The sequence below is a fragment of the Panulirus ornatus genome, chromosome 42, assembly GCF_036320965.1.
Source record: "Panulirus ornatus isolate Po-2019 chromosome 42, ASM3632096v1, whole genome shotgun sequence".
NCBI lineage: Eukaryota > Metazoa > Arthropoda > Malacostraca > Decapoda > Palinuridae > Panulirus > Panulirus ornatus.
Window position 1 is genome coordinate 15,402,189 of NC_092265.1, and position 19,595 is coordinate 15,421,783.

At 45.8% G+C, this 19,595-nt stretch overlaps 1 protein-coding gene across 6 annotated transcripts in view; it reads left to right on the plus strand.

Annotated features, from left to right (window-relative positions):
• sd (TEA domain transcription factor 1 homolog scalloped) overlaps nt 1–19,595 on the plus strand; it is a 330,242-nt gene that overhangs the window by 68,007 nt on the left and 242,640 nt on the right. The window contains exon 1 of one of the 6 annotated variants that reach the window (XM_071686622.1): nt 13,382–13,507. The exons of the other annotated variants lie outside the window; for them this stretch is intronic. Coding sequence (XP_071542723.1) covers nt 13,504–13,507 — 4 coding nt within the window. The 5' untranslated portion in view covers nt 13,382–13,503. Of the gene's footprint in view, nt 1–13,381; nt 13,508–19,595 lie in introns of those variants that run through there. 6 annotated transcript variants of the gene reach the window in all.

Here is a 19,595-nt window from a genome sequence, read left to right on the forward strand (position 1 = left end):
CGTCTAGGGTAAACCATGGAAGGTTTTGTGGTGCCTGGATGTGGTAAGGGAGCTGTGGTTTCGGTGCATTATACATGACAGCTATAGACAGAGTGTGAAAGAATGTGGCCTTTGTTGTCTTTTCGTAACGCTACCTCTCGCGCGTGTGGGGGGAGGGGGATGTCATTTCATGTGTGGCGGGATGGCAACGAGAATGAATAAAGGCAGCAAGTATGAATCATGTACATGTGTATATATGTATATGTCTGTGTATGTATATATATGTATACGTTAGTGTGTGGGTGGGTTGGGCCATTCTTTCGTCTCTTTCTCTCTTGTGTCTCCCCTGATGATGTGATTATTACGCGAAAGTTCACTTGGGAACTTATCGTGTTTCATTTTCCCCGTGGACTCCTAGGAATAGCTTAATCACGCGCAAAATTGTGATCCTTTCCAATATATATATATATATATATATATATATATATATATATATATATATATATATATATATATATATATATATATATATATTCTACAAAAGGCTCTCTCATCTTTTTCCTGAGTCTATTATGACAGTTTTTATGTGTTCGTCAGTTCGTTTGACAGGTTTGTTTGCTATACATTTTTTCTTTGCCGTCTGTGGTTCGTTCTGCCATACGTACGTACGTAGGGATCGTCTTACTCTCTTCACTCTAGGAGTCTAGATCCTTTGGACGTTCTTCTCTCTGGCATATATCTGGTGCCTGGAGTGGCTTTGGGGTCATGTATTTCACCCACTCCTCTAGTGTTTCGGTGCTCAACAGGGTTGTCCATTGTGTCGTCAACAACAATGGGAAACATGTAAAGATGAATTCTTATGTTATTTCTTTTTTTTTCTTATCTTTCTACTATTAAAAGATGTAAAGATTACATCTAAGTTGTTATTCCTCCTGGTAAACGGTTTGGCTGTTTGCTGACTGCAGGAGAACTTGTCACGCACTCTATTGCTGTTGGTCCGAGCTACTTCTGGTGGAGTTTTCAGCAACGGTGTTGGTTCGTACGTGTTGGTGTAGGTTGGAATCCCCTATGGCCTCTAAAAAGGAAAGGAGGGAGGTAAGGCAGATGTTAAACCGACAGTCGTTACGCGAATGGTTAATAAGTTTTGTCTCCTAATTGTTGATGAGGCTGTTCTTGTGGCCGTCTGTACGAGATCGGATGATCACGATGAGGTTGCGGTGCCGAACTGCAACTCTGGGACGAGGGATCTCACGTAGTAGATGTTGGTGTTGAGGGTGGCGGATGGAGAGAACCTGGAGATTAGTTTTAGCACCTCTTGATAGGTAGAGTTGAAGAAGACTGAGGATTAACGTGCAATCCCCCCCTCCCCCTTTTTTTTTAACTCCTTTTCTATGGATCTTTATTGAGTGATTGTTAAGGAGGAGGGCCCAGGAAGGGTAGGCATGGGTGAGCTTTGAAAGAGTGAAAGTTGCTGAGAGTTCTTAGGTTCAGACGTATGGAGACCAGGTGTCTTGATCTGACGAAGAATGTCCAGACGATGACTTCGGGATGTGATGGTTGCACTGACCTGTTCCCTCCTGCTTCGTTGATCGTTCAGTGCGACTCTGAGAAGCTTGGTGGAGTGGACAACCTGTCGGGGGCAGGGACCCAGTGAGGCAGTAGATGCTGGGATATACTTTGAATTGAGGCTTATGTGCATGACTACGGTCTTGTTTTGGATGATATTGACATAGTTGGCGGTGTGTGTGTGTGTGTGTGTGTGTGTGTGTGTGTGTGTGTGTGTGTGTGTGTGTGTGTGTAATTACTGTTGTTGTGTGACGGAAAGAGACTCATGTTGCCCCGTCCTTTAACCTTGTATATATTTACTATGTCTTTACTTTCACGTGTACGCACACACACACACACACACACACACACACACACACACACACACACACACACACACACACACACACACACACACATCATAAGCCAGGTACCCATTTATCGACCGGCCTTGAGGGGTTGACTGAAAGCCGACCGCTTCACCCAGGATTCGAACCTAAACGGACCCGTGCGTGAATTATGATCAGTAGCGCCAACCACAACGCGTGTATGTGTGCTTTTACGTATATGTACTGCACGAGGAGGAAGTGTTAGACTCATGGGTCCTCATTTTTTGAACATTCTGTACTGTCTCTACTACTCTCTACCGTGTATGCTGCCCGAGTTAACCATGACCATAGTCATTCTGTTTCAATCAGCCACCACTCTTATGCTACATAAATACATCTTTACAACATCTTTTCACTGTTCTTTTCATCGATCTGTTTTCGAAAATTTAAGTTCACCCCTCAATCTTCTCTCTCTCAAGGTGTGCAAATTTTTAAAGCCTCTAGCCTTTCCCTGTAACTCAGTTCTCTTAATATGCTATCGTCTCTGTTGCCCTCTTTCTGGACCTTCTCTTTCGACTCGTTGGTGATTCTTAAGGTCCGGTGACCAAACTTGACTTGAGGAGTAGAGTCTAGTTTTGGCGTTATGTAGGGTATGAACAGCTTGGTAAATATTTCCTTGTCCATATACTTGAAAGCAATTGTGATATTTGCCAGGAGACAGCTTGTTTCCTTATCTATTCTCCTAATGTGGAACTCTGGCAACAGGTTAGGGAAGATGTCGACTCCCCAAATCTTTCTCACACACTGACGCTTGAAGTTTATTTCCTGCTGGATAATGATCATACTGAGACCTTCCTTCACTGTGTCCCATCCTCAGTACTTTACATTTCTTTGAGTTGAATTTCATTAATGATTAACCATGTATCAGACCAACTTTGGAGTCTGTTTGGATCCCCTTGTAAGTTGATGCAATCCTCCTCGCTTATCACTCCCCTTATGACCTTTGCGTCGTGTGTGTGTGTGTGTGTGTGTGTGTGTGTGTGTGTGTGTGTGTGTGTGTGTGTGTGTGTGTGTCTACCTGTCAGTACAGTGGCACCAGACTTCATGCACACCCAGGAGAAAACGGGGAAGCATTATGGAAGTTGAAATATTTGTATTTCTGTCATTGTATTCCAGTGTGGACGGTGAGACTTTTTTGTGTTGGGGCAGGTGTTGTCTCGGTCCCCCTGCCGCGCACGGCGTCATACATCGATGTCTGTGGCCTTGAATGGTCATGGACGAAGAGCACTACCCTCCAACACCACCACCAGTACTGCTACTCTTGTCACTACAACCACTACTACCATAACACTTGTGACTACAACTACTACCATCATAACACTTGTCACTACAACCATTACCATCATGATACTTTTGATTACTCCTTCTACCACCATAACGCTGGTGACCAGTGACCTACAACCAGCCACCATAACACTTGTGACTACAACCACAACCACTATAACAGTGGTACCCAGTGACCACAACCAACCACCATAACACGTGTGACTACGACCCCTACTATCGTAACAATCGGATTGTGAACAGACGTATCTGCTACAAATATGACTTTCGTAGACGTACAAGTCACTATGCTAAGGTACATACGTGAAGGACATCTTGATGGTTCTTACAGGATTTATTTCTCAGATGAGGAATCATCTTGGTTGCTCGCCACTGTGGTCTATGTCGTCTTTATTCCCTCTTTCATATTTTCACATAGGATGACCATAACTGAACTGAATACTTAAAGGTGAGGATGGACCTGAGAAATGGTGATGAATCAAGATTAGTTTCATAAAACCATGAGTCATATGCCCAAAGCTTAGATTTTTTTTTTCTTTATCTGCCTCCACTACATGTGTGCACTGCTGTGTGTGTGTGTGTGTGTGTGTGCGTCATCGAAGATTATTACACCGAAGTTCTTTTCCTCATTTATGTCGATGTAGGTCAACAGAATTCGTATTGTGGATCATCTTTTCGTTTTTTCTTTTATGTAAACATTTTTACTTATCTGTATTGAAATTCATTTGCTACACGTTAGTCTAATTAGTCAGCTTGTTTAAGTCAACTTGCGTAATTCCTGTTTTAATTTTACTTCCCAGCTTAGCTTTGTCCTCGAATTTTGTTATCTTACAACACAGACTATTATTAGTGTCTTAAATACATATCAGATATCGAACTGGTCCCAAGACTAACCCCTGTGGCACTCCACTTGATACATGTAAACACTCTTAGTCCTGTGCATTAATCACTATTTTTTCTTTGGCCTGTCAATCAGCCTTCTGACCATAAAAGCACAACACAGTTTATACTTTGAGACTTATGTTAGTAATCTTTGATGAGGGATTTTATCAACTGTTCTCTGAAAATCCAAATAAATGACATCACTCTCTTCGCTTTCATTACTAATGTTGTTTATGTTTTGAAAGAAATCAAGCAGATGAATCAGAAATGAACGATTGTGATGGGGAACACGTCCAGAATCGTGTGCAAAGTGGTAATCTTGTCTAAATGATTTACAAGCTGAGTCTCCAGTGATGGTATCATTAAGTTTGCAAACTACAGACGTCAAATTAAAGGGTAATAATTTACGGGATGAACATATCGATGTTACTCGACACTTTCAGTGCAGTAAAACTTTCTCTTTTGTTAAATAAAAAGATCAGTTAAGGTTTTAACTGTCTTATGTTTAGTTTCTTTTAGTTGTATTTGGATTAAATGTAACAGGACTTGCTGTTTAATCCTGTTTAATGTCAGCAACTGTATGTTGATGATATTTAAACATTATGTTACAAAATCTTATCGTCTGCCAGCATTGGGACAGCAGATGGAGCACCTGTTGTGTTTTCAACGGTAAATAGGCATTAAGAAGATTAATATCTTAGCCGTAGCTTCATCGCCGTAGACTACATTGATGTTCCCCGTAAGTAATGCGTCAGTTAACGGACGGGGTGTAACTTGCTGCTGCCGTAAAGTTCTGTGGAGTTTCTTCTGCTATTTTTAGCGTTCTACCCTTCATGTTGACGTGCTGCAATGAATCGTTTATCCTCGTATGCGAATCTTCATTATTTATTCTGTCATGCTGGTTATTTCTCCCTTCTTGTTTGCCACTCAGGCATTTCTGTATAACAGTGTTCCAACATTTTGGTTTAATATGTGAAGTAGGAAGTCTGTTCCACATAGCCACACATGTTTTCTCGTCTATTTCGAATGCTTTGCTGAGCCTTCCCTCAGGGCTACGTCCACACCCTTTTGATTTACGATCATCCCAACTTATCCCGTCGAGAGCAAAGCCAAGATCGTTAACATGTGCGAGTGTTCACCAGCATTAAAGATACTCTTGAAAAAGGTACTTCATTCAAATGTCATGTGTCGATGGTCACATATACCCAAACTCTCCCCAGCCACAACATTGCCAACGAGATCCTCATATTCCGGTAGAACTAAGTCTGATATGTTCACGTCACGCGTAGGTTTCTCAGCTACTTGTATTAGAGCAATAGCCAGTGATTCTCACACTTGAATACCGTTTCGTTGAAGAAGTTTCTCATTGTAATCGTATCGTCTTCGTTAAAGACATCCACCAACTGGTCATTCATCCTTTCGTCTTCCCCTTGCGTCGGTGCTGGAGGCTTGTGAATCAGTCCTGCGATCATTTTCTTACACGATTTTTTCTCCATTTTTCTGAGTCGATGATGTTAAGAGCCAGGACGTTATCGTGTACATATTTAAGACTGACTCTTGAACTGAGAGCTAGGTGTGCCGCCAGCTGTGCCGCATCTGTCACTGCTCAGTACAGTGAATCCTGGAGTAACAGGTTCTGTAAGGAACTCTCTGTCTTTAATGTCCAACCAGTATGAAGAGACATTGCCACCACCTTACTGCCATGATGGCTTACCCAACCATGGCACCTGCCACTACCTGCCATTATCCTTGATATTATTACCACCACCGTCAACCGTGATCCCCATCTGCACAGCCACCAAACTCCACCATCACCACCACCACCACTACCACTAGCATTATTCTCATCATCACCACCAACACCATTATTATCACCACGACCACCACCACCACTAGCATTATTCCTATCACCACAGACACCATTATTATCACCACCACCACCACCTCTAAGCTCCACAGTCATCATCACCCCCGCTACCCCCACTATCACCACTACCACCGCTGCCCTCCACTATCACCACCACCAACCCCCACTATCTTCACCACCACCGCTACCCCCCACTATCACCACCACCACCCCCACCCCCACCACCAGCAGCAGCCGCAGCCGCATGCGGGGGCGCACTATAAGAAGGTTCAGGTGCTGTAGTAGTTGACTTAAGCTGGGGCAGAGCGCTGGGTTGTTGATTAGGAAGTTGTGTTCTTGGCATAGATTTGGCATAGCCGGCATGTTAGTTGGGCACCCAAGCCCCGCCGCCGCCTGCCGCATCCCACCGCCGTCCGCCCTGCCATCCCAGCCCTTAGGCACACCCGCTGTAAGGGCCATATATGCAGGTGGCGGGCCGGAGGTGAGGGCCAGTGTGCCGGGCGGCTGGTCTATTTTGAACGTAAGGGTCACAGACTGTGCCATCCCGAGCAGCGGCGGGAGGAGGGCTACCCTGGCACTGCCAGGCCGGGGCACTCTGGCCCTTTTGTCTTCCCCGGGTAAGGACCAGTGTGGCGGCGTGCTGGGGATGTGTGGGGCGCCCCTGTGGCACTTGGCGAAGAATGCCCGACGTGCACCAGGACATAGCCGGCGTGCGTGGCATTCCCGCCCCCCCCCCCCCCCCCCCACACACCCCTCCACACACACACACACACACACACACACACACACACACACACACACACACACATACACACATACACACACGCTCCTACTGCTGCTTCTGCTGCTTCCCTCCCCTGCTGACTCTCCTGCTGTCGCTACTTCCTTCCCTGCTGGCTCTTTTGCTGCTGTTGCTGCTGCTGCCTCCCTCCCCTGCTGGATTTGATGCTCTCTTGCCTCCTTTGCTGACTCTTCTACTGCTGCTGCTACCTCTCCTGCTGCTGCCTCCCTCCTCTGCTGGCTCTCCTGCTGCTGCTGCCCCCTCCTCTGCTGGCTCTTCTGTTCCTGCTTGTTTCCTGATGCTGCTGCTGCCTCCTTCCCTTGCTGGCTCTTCTGCTTCTGCTGCCTCTCTCCCCAGATGGCTCCACAGCTGCAGTTGTCTTTCTTCCCTGCTGGCTCTCCTGCTGTTGCTGCTTCCCTCCCCTGCTGGCTCCTGCTGCTGCTGCATCTCTTCCTATGCTGGTTGTTCTGCTTCTGCTGCCTCTCTACCCTTTAGGCTCTGCTGCTGCTGACTTCTTTCTTCTGCTGGATCTCCTGCTGCTGTTGTCTCCCTATGCTGCTGGTTCTCCTGCTGCTGCTGCCCCTCTCCACTGCTGTCTCTCTTGCTGGTGCCTCCCTTGCTGGTTTTGTTGCTGCTGCCTCTCCCGCTGTTACCTTCCTCCTCTGTTGGCTGTCTTGCTGCTACCGCTGCAGCTTCCCCATCCCCCCTGCTGACTCCCCTGCTGCTGGTGCCTTCTTTCTCAGCTGGCTTTAGTACTGCTACTGCTTTCATTCCTTGTTGAGTCTCCTGCTGCCTGCTGCCTTACTAGTAGTCGGGTCCCATACCAGCTTCCTGCTGCATCTGTTGTTGGGGGGCCATGAGGCAGGTCCCACGAGTTGGTCCCCCCCACACCAGCTTCCTTCCCTCTGCTGGAGGTGATAGTGGTGGTGGTGGCGGTGGAGGCAGGTGTCGCTGGGCGTCTGGCCCCCACATCACCTTCAGTTGTCCTTGACACATTTACCCATTGGGAAACAGTTCGTGTCAACGGTACCACCGTGCAAACAGTATCGCAGTCTTTCCCTTCCAAGTGGCTGCTCTCCTCCTGACGAGGGTGTGTGTGTGTGTGTGTGTGTGTGTGTATGTGTGTGTGTGTGTGTGTGTGTGTGTGTGTGTGTGTGTGTGTGTGTTGAGCCACCTGGTGTTGCCCTGGGTGTTGGCAGGGTGTTCAGTAGGTGTCGTCGTACGTTAGTGTCTCATCGCGTCACACATGTGTCCCCGCGACACAGTGTCTCACCGCGTCATACGTGTGTGTCTCATCGCGTCACACTCACACGTGTGTCTCATCGCGTCACACTTGTGTCTCAGCGTCTCACATGTGTCTCATCGCGTCACACGTGTGTCTCATCGCATCACATGTGTGTCTCATCGCGTCACACACACACGTGTGTCTCATCGCGTCACACTTGTGTCAGCGTCTCACATGTGTCTCATCGCGTCACACGTGTGTCTCATCGCGTCACATGTGTGTCTCATCGCGTCACATGTGTGTCTCATCGGGTCATACATGTGTATCTCATCTTCCCTTGTGGAGCACAGAGCGGAGCCAGAGGGACATTACTTTCATGTACCAGGGTACTAGGCTGAACGACGGTACACCATGATTGTGGCACCACTGCCACAACTACCACTGCCATCACTTAAGAATTAGGAAGATGCTGTTGAACTTTATGTATGATATCCTTCGTGGCAAAGACAGTGAACAGGAGTCGTAGCTAAGTCATAAGGACACTGGACACTGTGGTGTGTGTGTGTGTGTGTGTGTGTGTGTGTGTGTGAGGGCAGTGGACCGTGTCACCGTGATGGTGGTGGTGGTGTTGGGCGCGGCAGCCTAACCGGTGCCATCCACCTGCTGCTCTCCCATATCTAGTTGACTTGGTTTATAAGGATCAGAGTGTGGTGAGTTGTGGTGGGGATGGAGGGTTGTGGTGGCGGGAGGATGGGGAAGACTGGTGGGGATGGAGGGTTATGATAGAAGGGGGGAAGACTGGTGGGGATGGAGGATTATGATAGCAGGGGGGAAGACTGGTGGGGATGGAGGATTATGATAGCAGGGGGGAAGACTGGTGGGGATGGAGGATTATGATAGCAGGGGGGAAGATAGTGGTGAGGGAACACGTGTGGTGTGGGGTACATGGGAAAGACAGATAACAGAAGACCTGATGGTCTCTGACGTGGGGTTTCCACTCGAGGACAGTGATGATACTCTACGTTCTTTACCCGGGGAGATGCAAGCAGGAGGGTGAAGCATTAAGCTAGTCCTCACCCACCACTCCCTCCTGCACCTCAGCCATCAGAAAAATGGCTATGAAGGAGCACCATGCACTGTGGGGAGAGCATACTGACTTAAACTTCAGTCGTCGGACACCCTGGGGAAGAAGGACGTTTGCCGATGCTGAGTCAAGAGAAAAGAAGTTGAAATACATGTATGAATATAGTCTTACACCATGGGTTTGTTAAGGATCATGGATCATCTATTCATCCGTGATCAGTCTTATGAATATTTCTCTGGTCGTATTTCATACATCGTGATAGTCATCGTTTTCTGTGTCGGATCCTTAATATCTCTCAATTTCATTTGCCAAGAATTTTTTTTTTTTTTTTTTGCAACGTAGTATTGAATTCATTTTGAATATATCTGTCACTAAGGGCTTTTTCTGTGTTTTTTAACATATTAATTTTGTTCTTTTGGTCTTTGTAAAGTTTATTGGTAAATGTCGGGATTACTTTTATTGCTCTTTACATCATGTGTTGTTTTTCTTCAACATTTGATCAAGTACAGAAGTAAACTCCGGATGTGGTCTGACTTGAGCGTTTTATATCCTGTCATTATATTTAAGAATCATACGTGGCTAAGCTTTGCTATGTGTATTTAAGGTCATTACTCATTATCACTCCAAGGTGTTTATCTTTTTACATTCGTGTCTGATATTTAATAACCAAACTGCATGACTCTACACATGTCGACAGTGAAGTTCATTTGCCACGTCTCTGACCTCTTAAACCTCTTTAAATCATGAAAACGTCTTTCCTACCCTTTGGTTCTGTTTCTCAGCTTTGTATCGTCTGCAGATTTTGACACAGTACATTATTGTAACTCCAGGCTCCATACCAGTGACACAGATGATGAAGAGTATGGGTCCCAGGACTGATCCTTGGGGCACCCCGCTTGTCACGTTGAACCAAGCAGTTGGGTGATGCTTTCCCGGATAGCACAACTCGTTTTCCTGTCACAGTAAGCCAGTCCGTGATCAACACACCCACTCGATTTTCTGCAATAAACGGATGATGTATTTTTTACCTTGTTTTTTTAGGAGTTGATTTAGCGTAGTCAGAGGTATAAGGCTTTTTGTCCTAAGGGACAGATTAGAGGGTAAGGAAGAGTGTGCACGGAGGGACCTTAAAAGAATTAGAATAAGAAATACATAAGTAGTGGGTGGGTGGTGAGTTGACCACCTAGCGGAGACGATGGTAACCCAGTATTGAGTTGTGACTGAAGATGTTTTCGAAGTCGAGGTGTGTAATAGTTACATCTGAGGGTAGTGGCAAATCCCAGTTATTATAAATTTGATTAAAGAATTCTTTCATATTCGTTCAAACACGACCATTTATTGCGATGTTCATTTCATATGTTAGTTATTTATTTGTTATTTTATGAACAGTTCACGGTTTTGTTCATTTCTTTTCCCACTGCATTACGTATAACTCCAGGGAGACTTTAAGTTGATATGATTGATACACACACACACACACACACACATACACACACACACATATATATATATATATATATATATATATATATATATATATATATATATATATATATATATATATATATATATATATATATACCCTAAGCCAGTTAATGTGCATTCCCCAGGGGAGGATGAGAGGATGAACAGCTGAGGTGACTGTGTACAGACTGCAGCAACTAAGAATCGAACTTTTGCGTTCCTTCCCCTGGTAAAGTCTTCGAGGGTCTTCATCCCCACAGCCGGGGCTGGGCACAGGCCTGCTGGATTGTCTTTGGTCGACCAAGCTGTTGGGAGCCGCAGCCTTCTGGCCCACATAGCCCCTCCCCCAACATCCTGGCTGCTCTATTAAAATCTTCACGAGTGTGAACAGCAAATTGACATACGTGTTTCCGAAGGAAGCAATTGCAGTTTCGCTAAGATCTGATGATGATGAGATGAGTGGTTATAGGATCCTTGATGTTCTTCTGGATTCGTGTATATCCTCAAGATAGATCATTTGATTGTGGTTCTTTGAAAGTTGTTCATAATTCTTTATTCGAATTCTTTCGCTTGCTGGTTGACGCTGCTATTTTGTCTCTGTCATCTTGTGTACATTCCATGGCTCTGTGGTTAGCTCACTTGACATTTCTTATACGCATTGTGGAACTGTATATAGTGGGACTGCACAGTGGAAGTACACAGTGGGACTGCCCAGTGGAAGTACACAGTGGGACTGCCCAGTGGAAGTACACAGTGGGACTGCCCAGTGGAACCATACTTGTCTCTTGTTAACCTATCTGACGACGGCGATGATCTAGATGGGGAGTGTTTGATGATGGCTGTGCTGGGGTGGAGTGTTGGGGGCGCTTGTGATGGGGGAGGAGACATACCGTGAGGGAGGTTTGGCCTGGTTTATGTGGTGGTGGGTTGAGAGGAACCATATGTATTCTAGTTATACGAGTGTCATCACCGCCCCAAGCACCACCACCACCACCGCCACGACGTACCACAGCCGCCACCGCCACCATCAGTGAGGCCAAGTATGGTGGTGAGGGCAGACAAATCACTTCACCTGTGATGTAATGATGACCACCATGTTAGGTCTGGCGGAGGGAGGGAGGAAGGGGGTTTGTTTGGGTGGGTGGGAAGGGGGAACGGTGTGGGTGTGGTGCTCCCGCCCCTCTCCTATCATGGGGTGGGGGGTTAGTGCTGGGGTGTGACTGCGTCCGGGGAACTGGCATGGGAGGGATGGACCAGGGGGAAGGGGTGGTGGTAAGGTAGTGGTTGGCTTGGCTTGTCTTGGGGTCCAGGGGGTTGGAGGGAGGGACGCGCCCCCGCCCACCCTGCGGGAGGGGATGTGTGTGTGTGTGTGAGAGAGAGAGAGAGACACGCGTGGAGGCGTGAGTCATGCGTGAGTCAGCACGTGTGCATGACCACGCCAGGCAGAGAAAAGTCACTGTGGAACCTGAGTCCCGGGTTCTTTGTTGTGTGTTGTGGGAGGTGGAGGTAACGAGTGATTGTAGTAACAACAATAATAACGTTAATAGTAGTTATTGTAGTTGTAACGATAGTGCTGATTATGATGATAATGGTAATATAATGATAATGATGATAATGATAATGATGATAATGATAATGATAATTAGTTACTGTTGCTAATGATGATGTATTACTCATGGTGCACTGAATGAGCTGCAGCCAAAGGCAGACAATATCTCGCTGGGTTTGTTCCACTCCCCGGGGGGGTTCCCGTCACCCCCAGGTGCTCGTCATCCCTGGAGGTCTTTCCTTCCCCCTGGGGCTTATCACCCCGGGTTCTCGCCACCCCTTGGTTTCTCGTCAACCATAGTTCTCGTCACCCCTGAGGTTCTCCGTCACAATCCATGTTTGTCGTCACCCCTGTGGTTGTCGTCACCCCTGTGGTTGTCGTCACCCCTGTGGTTGTCGTCACTTCCTGGGGTTCTCGTCACCTCCTGGGGTTCTCGTCACCTCCTGGGGTTCTCGTCACCTCCTGGGGTTCTCGTCACCTCCTGGGGTTCTCATCACCTCCTGGGGTTCTCGTCACCCCTGGGGCTCTCGCCACCTGCTGGGGTTCTCGTCATCCCTAGGGTTCTCGTCACTTCCTGGGGTTCTCATCACCTCCTGGGGTTCTCATCACCTCCTGGGGTTCTCATCACCTCCTGGGGTTCTCGTCACAATCCATGGTTCTCGTCACCCCTGGGATTCTCATAACAACCTGGGGTTCTCATCACCTCCTGGGGTTCTCGTCACCCCTGGGGTTCTCGCCACCTGCTGGGGTTCTCGTCATCCCTGGGGTTCGCGTCACCTCCTGTGGTTGTCGTCACCTTTGGGGTTCTCGTCACCCCTGGGGCTCTCGCCACCTGCTGGGGTTCTCGTCATCCCTGGGGTTCTCGTCACCCCTGGGGCTCTCGCCACCTGCTGTGGTTGTCTTCACCCCTGGGGTTTGCGTCATGTGGGAGGGCTGGACAGCATGAGACACACAATCATTTGTTTTTTATTGATAACAGTAGAAGTACAAGCTTGTTTAAGATTAATTTGTTTACACATGATTGCTAAAATGACTAGATTTACATAGGGGAGCTGGAACATGTGCTGTTTACACTGAGGGTCTGGAACTTCTATTGTTTACATATACGTTAGAACATGTATTGTTCACATTAGATGTTTTGAGAATATGTATTGTTTACAGTAAAGGTCTCGAATATGTAGTTTACACTGGGGTGCTAGGGTGCTGGGTGTTTTCATTGAAGGGCCGAAAGATGTAGTTTACACTGGGGGTTGGAATATGTATAGTTTATACCGAAGGGTTGGAATATGTACCATGTATACACTTACATATACTTACTGGTGCTGTCTTCTTCCCCAGGTACGTTGTGCTGCACTTATGGCCACTTATTGGGTACTTAAGAGACGGTACTACAGCAGGACCGTTAAGTGTGGAAGACACTTATATTTGTAGTATCCAGTACTACAGTGAGACTGATGAGTAAGTTATGTACTTTAGTAGGTACTTCTACGACAGGACTCTGGGGTATGGTAAGTGGTAGTTAACTGACAGTAGAAGTATTGGTAGTAGCAGCAACAGCGCTGGCAGCCAGAGCCAAAAATAGGACATTTAAGAAAGATCAAATAGTGGTTAGAAGTAGTAGTAGAAGTAGTAGTAGTAGAAGTAGTAATATAGTAGTAGTAGTTAGTAGTAGTAGTAGTTAGAAGTAGTAGTAGTAGTAGTAGTAGTAGTAGTAGTAGAAGTAGTAGTTATAGTAATAGTAGTTAGAAGTAGTAGTGCGAGTAGTAGAAGTAGTAGTTATAGTTATAGTAGTTAGAAGTAGAAGTAGTAGTAGAAGTAGTTTTTGTAGAAATAGTAGTTAGAAGTAGTAGTATTAATAGTAGTAGTAGTTAGAAGTAGTAGTAGTTAGTAGTAATAGTTGTAGTAGTAGTAGTAGTTAGAAGTAGTAATAGTAGTAGTAGTAGTAGTGGTAGTAGTTAAAGTAGTAGTAGTAGTAGTAGTTAGAAGTAGTAATAGTAGTAGTAGAAGAGGTAGTACAAAGTAGTAGTAGTAGTTTGAAGTAATAGTAGGTAGTAGTAGTAGCCAAACCTACATTACCATTATCAAGTTAAGTAGTAGTCAATACTTTAGTAGCTTTGATGAGTAGAATTGAGCAGTAGTTAACAGTAGTTACTGCCTGAGCAGTACGATTACGATGTGTTCATTACCACAACGCTACTTATAAGTAAGATAGTAGCCACTACTTCAATGGAACACTTAAATGAGCTCGTTTGTAGTGAATGTTGTGAGAGGAATGTTAAGTGAAGTTTAGAAGTAGCAGTGCTACAACAGGACTTATTCAGATGTGTCAGAGCAACAGCAGAATTGTTCCATAAATTAGATTCTAGCTGGTACTACATCAGGACTGTTAAGTAGATTAAGTGGCAAGTCATTTTTACCACAGGGCTGTTAAGTAGTGTAAGTGTGGTGTCATTCTCGTAGAAATGAGCAGTTTGTTTTGTGGTTGTGCTTTGCCAGAGTCGTACAGATTAGTTCTCATGAGTTTGGTTGTTAACATCGAGTCCCATTGGCTACACCGGTCACGTGATGGATGGAGGTAAACCTATGACGTCATGGTAGAGGGAAGACGGTGACGTACGTCATCAGATGAGGATGTGGTTGATGTTTGTTGATGTTATGAACGTGAGATGTTGACCGTAGCCCCATGGTGGTCCCCTCTGCAGGGTGTATGAAAGGTATGTCTGGGATTTGAAGTATATGAGATAGGAGTCTAACATCAGTGAGAGTCAGTGTGTGTGTGTCTCTGTGTATTTATTTACCTACTTGTCATTACCTGTCTGTACCTACGAGGGGGGGTTAGCATAACTGATATTATCGCGGCCCACAAGTACTTATAATGGTCTTCAGTTATGATCTATAAACATTCTAAAACCTCGCATTACGTTCTTACGTCATGAGCGCCAAACCATCATGTTGTTTTCTTAGCGAACACTTATTTCCTGACGTGGCATCACATCACATTCTCTCGCTTTTGAAAATTCCACGTCCGTCCCCAGCCTGACCCTCTCCAGCCAAACTTTGAAAAATGTCTCTCCATAGCCTAGTCAACTGCTCACTTGCAGAACTTCTTACGTCATAATAGGATTCCTCCTTTCCTTTATAATATTGAAGCAAGGTCATTGCAGTGTGATGGGCCACATGCATATTTTATGTTATCTTAGCGTTATCTTGAACACGTGAAGGAGTTGTTAAAGATGTTCTGGTTGGTGGATGTTAGTAGCTTACGTTCACGGCATTAATGACCCTGGCAGTTGATAGGACTGAAGCCTAAACAACCAACCAACCATCACAGTGTGTTTTCAACTCGTCTTCATCGCTCCGACCCGCCAATTCGGGCACCATTCTTGTGGGAGATAGTATATGCACTTCCCAGCTGGTCCATAGGAGTCTTTCATAAGTTTATCTTAAAGTGTTAACTGGATAGCTGTTTGTTAGTAAAGTGTAAGTTATTGTGGCGTTATCCCCAGTTTGCTTCCTATAAGTGATAAAGTGTTTTGTGGTGGTAGTCAGGAGATCTTCCTCACAGTTTCATTCCACTGAACTCCTCCCACAGTTAACCAATACTTCTCCCAAGGTCTTCCTTATCTCCACCTCATCCTTAGTACATGACGGTAATTATGATTACATCGCATCATTTCACTGTATTTTAGTAAGTTCCTTAAGCATATAAACTTTCCAGTGTTGCTTCATAGTCTTTCACATCATTAATTTTCTGTCACATCTTTAATATCTGTCATTAGTGTGATATTATCTGTGGACAACGTATGATCGTGTTGCCTGTGGCATGCCATCAAAACGGGCCAAGAATGACACAGGTTCCATAATCGACCCTTGCGGTACTCCATTGTTAACGTAACACAGCACGACGAGCAACATACCCTGGTCACAAAGGAGTAGGAGAGGAGGACCAGCATTAATGGCATTGGTATAACAGAAGGTAAGGCCACATTTGATGTACGTATACAGAATGTAAGGCATACTTACTCACTGCCCCAGGAGTCCTTCTGTCTTCTACATGGCTACCGCAGCGCTCAGTAAGCCGGCCACATCCACCGGGCCGGATCCCAGGTCATAAGTGTAGTGATGTTACGAGGGCGTCTGTGTGGCGAAAGTTTAGGGCAATTGAGCAGTAAGTGTTCGGTGTCTTCGTTGTGTAAGTTACACCGTTGGTAGGCTGGGTCTTCAGATATGACGAATCGGTGTTTGTAGGAATGGGTAATATCCAGAGCATTGACGGGAAAGTGTAACTCGTGTATGTTTGGGGAGCGTTGTTTTAGATGGATGTATTTCTGGTGGGCTGACGTTTTAGACGTGTTGGGAGGACGATGATTTGAATTGAATTTTGCCGCAATGAGGCTAATTTATTGTGTACTCTTACCCATCCCTGCGGCCGTCTGTTTAGTTTTCGTCGGGACATATCGATGTGTATATATTTTGGTCGGTCTTGTTTTTTGTTTGGGGTGGGAGTATCTGCGTGTAGAAGCAGCTAACGTGTGAGGTGGGGATAAGCTTTGCATATCTGTTTGGGGGTTGGAGATGAGTTATGGGATGGTTTAGATGAGAGGGGTGGAGTGCCGTTGCAAAGAAATGAGTGGTGAAGTGGGATTGTGTGGGAGGATATCTCCTACATTGTGTAGGTGCTGATAATAGAACACAAACAGACATTACTGACGTTGATGACAATACAGTGTTGGTTCAATATGTGTGACATAAAAGGCTTACAATATGCAGGATGTAGTAGCACTGGTTGTGATTCAGATGAAGTTCAGGATTTACGATATCAAGCGGTATTGGCGATGACATGAAATTCACAAGCTATCTCCAAGGGCATCCCAGTCAGTGAAGTGATTACAAAGTTCTCTATACCTCAGGGCATGAGGACTGAAGTCGCTGATTTTACAGCACTTTCATCGGATAGAGAGAGGAGAGCCGACACTTGGAATGCTCGGGGTCATAGTTTGCTGCAGCTTGCCAGAGGCACATGTATAACCATGGCATAACCTGACGATACAGCTTCACATTATCGGGTACATTGACGATGTCTTTCGTACTAGTTCATTTTAAGGCTAAAGTGGTCATATATATTACTACGGGTGTCAGGTCTTTTCAGCATTTCTCTGGAGATGTCCATGAGTGCATTTGCCCTTCCCAGGTCTGGTGAGAGGGGCTAGGTCCTAGCAGACGCAGGACCCCTTTAGCAAGGTCATCAACCTGGTCATGACTCAGGTATCCTATATGTTAAGGGAATCCATAGAAACTGGACTTCTAGTGCATCACTTGCTTCAGTAAGTGAATGGCGGGAGGAATTAGGTAGTCCCTCGTGAGAGCTTTGCAAGACTTAGTTTGGAGTCAGAGAGGATAACAGGGTGACTCAAATAGACTATGGATCTCAACGTCATGAGAATACTATACATATCACAGTGGCTGGAGTTGACTAAGAGCTGGATTTTACCAACTGGACGATGGACGAGGTCGTTAGCACTCTATCTAGATAACACAAGCCACAGCAGCCTCACCATTGGCCTTGCAGGGATCCATTGCTACGTGTAGACTGGGTATTGTCAGTCAGGTTGTTCAGCACCTTGTTTACATATTACTTCTTGTAGGACGTGAGGACTGAGGTGGCCAGGATGATGGTAAATATGATCAGTTTTTAGATCTAACATTTCCAAGTTTCAGTGTCACAGGTATATAACACTTGGTATTACATCCTGTAGATCTAGGCTCTGTAATTTAACTACCGTGGCTGAGCCACCTGCAGTAGCCTGGTGAATGGGAGCAAGATATTTCCCGCAGTGAGACGTAGTGTGATGTGAGGGTTTTAGTGACATGTGGCACTTAAGATGACGCTGAGTCTCTCAGTAAATTCAGGGATTTGAGGGTAAGTGAGGAAGTCACGTTGACTGCTTTAAGTCTTCGTGGGACAACTCATGGTTAGTCTCATAGGCTTTTTTTGAGCAACATCTCGGGATTGAAGAAGTTGCCTGCTCACCATAGATGAATGTTGGGTGATGGCACGCCTTACACATACGGCAGCGTGAACGCTAACATCAGTCTTCTTGCTTGTTAAGTCAGGGAAGGGTCTAGGCGACGTAGGAGCTTGGTTTTCAAACCAGCTACACTACCGTGTGGGTCAGTGAGGGCGCCAACGTAATCCGGGTGGGTGTTATGAGTCACGGATCAGTTACCTCATTGTGAAACACAAGAGAGTGATTCTCATTCCAGACTTCGTTATTGATTAAGATTTTTATTTGTCCGTGTTAATGACAAGGCCACATTGAGTGGCGGAGTGCGTGAACTGATCAAGGAACACTTGAAATCCCTCAGGTGAGGAGATATTAAGACAGATTCCAAGGTTGGATAGAAGTTTATGCATGAGAACTTTGGATAGTGTCAGCTGAGGACCCCTCTTAGGGGAAAAGGAGACGAGTCACTGAAGGCGCCCCTTAGTAAGACCTTGGGATATCGGTAGACTGACTGCCCTCTGATCCATCAGAGTGTCTGGAGTCTTACTCTAAATTCTGAAAGTTGTTCAAGGATGATAGCCGTACTCGTGATACTAAAGGCGGACACAGGAGGGTCTCTGAGGGCTGTGCGTGTCTACAACTGTTGATGAGCGAAGAACTCACAGGAGCAGCGTGTGCCTTCCTGCCGCTAGATATAGAGTTGAAGAGGTAGTTGAATGGGGTTGGGTTAACGCGAGTCTGTCGAGGAGGATAAGCTTCGTGACTACAGAAACAGCACGTGTATAGATAGGTCGAAATTTTATCAGTTAGGTTTCAGTATTGGTGTAATTCCAGGCACAAGGAAGGAGCCTTGTTGAAGAGTCATGTTGAATAGATTAAGAAAAAGATTTCACATTCACGATAAGTGGAAGCACATCAGAGGTGACACCATCCTCCCCTGGTGTTGTGGTCTTGCCTTTAAGAAGAGAATGTCTCATTTTCTTCACGTGTGATTTGTTTACCACAGACGATCTCGTTGTTGACACATCTATCAACGGTCGGGTGGTATAGGAAGTCCTAGACAAGTCGAGAAACTGCTGTGATTTGTGACTTGCTAGTCCAGTGTTGTGCTCGGTCATTAGCATACTCCAGTGAACTTTGACGTACGAGAGGCGGCTTCCTTGTAGTAGAGTCGTTGATGTCCTTCCATAATTGATTTCTTTATGTATGGACTTTGATGCCTCATAGGAAGCGATGTCTTTGGTCGTTACACACCTGGTTCTTCACTTCCCGAAATTCCTCCGAGGGTCAGAGACAAACGAGGAGGTTGTCACTATTGGTGGCAGGCAGGCAGGCAGCTGCAGCTACTTGGATCTTATCCTCAAGTTCTTGTAGTCGTTCGTCTCGAGTCCAGTTGTTCTCTCACTTCTCTCTCCTCTTCTGGCGTCTTCGCAGCTCAACGTAGTCGTGAAATCCCTTATGACAGTAACCACCTCAGTGAAGGAGTTGACGCTTGTGACGGCGTACCCAGCGTACCATTCACCAGTTCTTGAGTAAAGAGG